Below are 4,441 nucleotides of genomic sequence, written 5' to 3'. Positions count from 1 at the left end.
GTACCATAGCAGAACTTGGACATCCACCACTGATACCACTATTCTTGAGCATTATCTGGATATTGTACCTCTGTATCACTACTGAAACAAGCACATTGTAACAACCTAAAGTCTTCTATCACAGGTTATTGCCCTTCTTCTAATAGACTATAAAGCTGCTTCTACAGCCTTAAAACAGACTGGTTTACAACTAGTGTATGGATGTCTATGATAGATATTATTACATAAGAAGTATACAAGATGTGTGACTGATAGAACACCAATTGCTCAAATTGAGGCCTGAGCATACTGAAGTCAACATGTAAAGTCCAAGTTGTGGCCCAAGTACCCCAAGTACCCCAAGTATATAGACTTGGGTCAAGTCCGTGTACTTGGGACCAAGTACACGGACTTGGGGCCAAGTACACGGACTTGGGGCCAAGTACACGGACTTGAGGCCAAGTACACGGACTTGGGGTCAAGTACACGGACTTGAGGCCAAGTACACGGACTTGGGGCCAAGTACACGGACTTGAGGCCAAGTACACAGACTTGAGTCCAAGTACATGAACTTGGGCCCAAGTATGGGTCCAAGTCCGTGACGTTTTCCTGATGATCTATCGGACCTCCGTCATGTGTCCGCGAATCCATAGTGCATTAACACGTCATTCTGAGCACGATATTCACTCATAACTGCCCAAGTACTTCATTCTACAACAATGATCAAATTGACAGTCTACAAGCTGGCATCTCGAGTATTCAGGCGAAATCAAATCCCCATGTAGCATCCGGATGATCCATGCGAGTCACATCCGCGAACTGCTGAGCAGATCTGTATCCTTGCTCTCTCCAATAGTTCTCATTCAACGATCCTTCCTTCTCACTGGTCTCATTGACGTACCACATACCTGGCATGACATGTCAGTCGTCTCAGGAGAGCAATGGTCACAGCATATACTGACGTAGTTCTCCAATTACGCTGAGATCATAGTCGTCTACCGCATCGAATATGAGTTGTACAACACCTTGCAGTCTGTCGTTCTTAGGATGAAGGAACACCGCCTTCACATTCTTCAATTCGACGTACTCCTCCTTCATCTTGGGCTGCGACAACCCTTTGAGGCGCACATTCAGGTCCGCATGGAACAGGGTGGCGGCCAATTCGAGGTCCCTCGCAGCATCTCTCATTTCCTTCTCATACTCCGCAAGAATAGCCTTGATCGTCTCAATGGCGCATGATTCATTCCGATCCCAAGGGATGTTTCGAATCGGTAAGAAGTCCTCGTCTTTCATCTCGTATCGATCGGCGGGGAAGTGTTGCGCCTCAGCATCCATACTGAAAGCAGTCGAGGTGAGGTAAAGCACTGTGAGGTTATGGGAAGGCTTGGTACTGACTTCGAGGATTCACTATTGCGTGTTGCGGTACTAGTGCCGGCAGGGATGTCCATGATAGTCGTAAGGAGGTATCTACTAGTGTGTCGGAGTTGACGTTGATTCGTCGTCTAGTATGATAAGACCTTTATGCCTTACTAAGCGCCTATCTGTGTCCAAAGCGGTTCCAACGCGGTGCTCTGATGTGCTCCGATGTTCGATCTGTTGCCAGGGTGAACTGCAGGTACTTCCTTACTATGTGTCTCTTGCTTCGCCAATTCCTATCGGAGACATCTAACTGCCCAGGTACTTCATTCTACAACAATGATCAAATTGACAGTCTACAAGCTGGCATCTCGAGTATTCAGGCGAAATCAAATCCCCATGTGGAATCCGCACGATCCACGCGAAGGAGATCCGCTAGCTCCTCAGGAGATGAGTATCCCTGCTGTTTCCAATAGTTCTCACCCGGAAATCCCTTCTCCTCACTGGTCTCATTGACGTACCACATACCTGGGATGACATGTCAGTCGTCTCAGGAGAGCAATGGTCACAGCCTATACTGACGTAGTTCTCCAATCCCGCCGAGATCATAGTTGTCTACCCCCTTAAATATGAGTCGTGCATTGCCCCGCAGTCTGTCGTTGTTAGGATGAAGGAACACCGCCTTTACATTCTCCAAGTAGCCATATTCCTCCTTCATCTTGGGCTGCAACACCCCTTTGAGGCGCGCATTCAGGTCCGCATGGAATAGGGTGGCAGCCCATTCGAGGTCATCCGCAGCATCTCTCATTCCCTTCTGAGACCCCGCAAGAGTACCTTTGATCGTGTTTATGGCGCTTGGGTTTTCCTGATCCCAAGGACTGTCCTGAATGGGTAGAAAGTATTAACGGGGTTACGGGCCGACTACGGTAGGATCTAATGTAATCAGTGCCTCAGTGGGGAAAAGACTAAGTATTGTATAACTAGGTACCTAATGTAATCTACATGACGAGGACATGGTCAGTACATATGGGCATACAGCATAGAATACCTAGAGGGCTCACCAGTGCCTCAGTGGGGAAAAGACTGAGGCACTGGTCGACACGAACGTCGGTATAAGTGAGCGACGGGGAGCGCCCGCGACTGATGGTGGTGGGCGATAAGCTCGCCATGTGGGCGCAGGCGCTCAGGTACGAAACCCAACGTTCTCGAGACTTCGTCGGCGCTTGCACGCCAACACTCCCCCTCAAGCCTGACGAAGGCCGAGAGCGAAAGCGAGCATCTTGACCCGGGGACGAGGGAGCGCCTTCGTGAGCAAGTCGGCCACCATCTCGTTGGTTGGACAGTAGCGGAGGATCATACTATGTTGCACAACAAGCTCGCGAATGTGGTGATAGCGAATGTCGATATGCTTCGTGCGAGCGTGGAAGATGTCGGGATTGTCGACGAGCTTGAGAGCGCTCTGGTTGTCGCAGAGGAGAAGGGTCGGGGCCGCTAATGGAGCAGTAAGTTCTGATAGGAGGCTGCGGAGCCAGACGGCTTCACGGGACGAATCGGAGGCAGCAATGTACTCCGCTTCGGTGGAAGAGAGTGCGATGATAGGCTGCTTGGATGATCGCCAGCTGACAGCACCTCCATTGAACAGGAAGACATAGCCCGAAATTGAGTGCCGATGGGGTTGCGAAGCCCAGTCGGCGTCTGTGTAACCAACTAACCCGTCAGACGTAGATCCAAGAGTGAGAACGTACTCTCGGGTCCCCTTGAGGTAGCGCAGGATGCGCTTTGCGGCTTCCCAATGGATGGGTGCGGGATTCGCCATAAAGCGCGCCAGGGTTGAGACACCGAAGGCGATATCGGGGCGTGTACCGATCGCCGCGTACATGAGAGACCCGATGAGCCGGGCGTACGGCTTCTGACGCATCTCCTCCTGGATTTCATCGTCAAGGGAGTAGTCGAAAGGGTTCGAATGCGGATCGAAAGGGACAGTGAGCGGATGGGCGTCGGTCATAGCGAACCGCGTGAGCAACGTGTCGACATAGGCGGATTGAGAGAGGGAAATAGTGCGAGTGGAGCGGTCACGGCGAATCTCAAGGCCTAATAGCCAGCGGATTTCACCCAGGTCGACGATTTCGTAGCGTGAGGCAAGCTGGTCCTTCAGCGCACGCATTAGGCGGGTGCCGTTGGTGACTAGAGTGCAATCATCAACGTGAATGACAATAATGATAACCGCACCGTCTTGCAGGTGATAGAAGACGCCTGGGTCGTAGTTGCTGCGCGTGAGACCGACGTCGTCCATGAGAGCACAGACCTTCTTGTACCACTGGAGGCCGGCTTGTTTGAGGCCGTAAAGGGCCTTCTTGAGCCTCCAGACGAGGTTCGTCTTACCCGGGGCCTCGAATCCAAGGGGCTGACGCATATAAATGGTCTCCTCGAGGTCCCCGTTGAGGTAGGTGTTCTTGAAATCAATTTGATGAATTTCCCAATCCTGGGCGGCGGCGAGGGCGAGGACGAGGCGGAACGAGGAGAGGCAGGCGGTGGGCGAAGCGGTCTTGTCGAAATCGACGCCGGGGACCTGGGAGAAGCCTTGAGCACATAGTCGAGCCTTGAATTTGGCGACGTTGTTGTGCTCGTCGCGTTTTTTTGCGTAGTGCCCAAACTGAGCCGACAACGTTTGCACCGGGTGGGGCTTCGACCAGCTCGTAGGTGTCCATCTTGGCGATGCGGTCCAGTTCCTCGGCCATTGCGTCCTTCCACTTCTCGCGCTTGGAGCCAGCCATGGCCTCGCGATAAGTGGGCTCGTCGTCCGAGCTAAGAGCGGCGAGAGCGAAGATGGGTGTGCTCAGACAAGCGCCGGCGTCAACGTCTGCGCTGTCGGCATAGCCACCCTCCTGCTCACGCTCTTCCTCCTCCTCTACGTCTCTCCCCCCCTGGCTCTCCCCCTGGCTCTCCCCCTCAAGCTCTCTCTCGCCCTCAAGAGGCGCTGCAAAGCGCGCTGGGTCGCCGAAGATCGACGGCGCGCCGTGTGCGTCGTTGCCACGGCAGCTGCCCGGAGCCGCCGCGACGTGCGCCGCGTCGTCTAGGAGCGACCTCGGGACGCGCTGCGCACCCC

The 4,441-nt window shown here is 53.4% G+C and overlaps 2 protein-coding genes across 2 annotated transcripts; both read right to left on the bottom strand.

Annotated features, from left to right (window-relative positions):
• Positions 1-738: 738 nt before the first annotated feature.
• On the bottom strand, positions 739-1,427 carry DICSQDRAFT_169549 (uncharacterized protein; the record flags this gene model as incomplete). The annotated part of the gene is made up of 3 exons (XM_007365166.1): positions 739-887; positions 942-1,315; positions 1,375-1,427. 3 exons carry the CDS (start codon positions 1,425-1,427, stop codon positions 739-741), a joined length of 576 nt encoding a protein of 191 aa, XP_007365228.1.
• Positions 1,428-1,714: 287 nt separating this feature from the next.
• On the bottom strand, positions 1,715-2,143 carry DICSQDRAFT_169548 (uncharacterized protein; the record flags this gene model as incomplete). The annotated part of the gene is made up of 2 exons (XM_007365165.1): positions 1,715-1,863; positions 1,918-2,143. 2 exons carry the CDS (start codon positions 2,141-2,143, stop codon positions 1,715-1,717), a joined length of 375 nt encoding a protein of 124 aa, XP_007365227.1.
• Between the last annotated feature and the right edge of the window lie 2,298 nt (positions 2,144-4,441).

Source organism: Dichomitus squalens (assembly GCF_000275845.1).
Source record: "Dichomitus squalens LYAD-421 SS1 unplaced genomic scaffold DICSQscaffold_11, whole genome shotgun sequence".
Taxonomy (NCBI): Eukaryota; Fungi; Basidiomycota; class Agaricomycetes; order Polyporales; family Polyporaceae; genus Dichomitus; species Dichomitus squalens.
The sequence above is the reverse complement of the archived record's forward strand: the minus strand, read 5'-3'. Positions and strand labels throughout refer to the sequence as shown.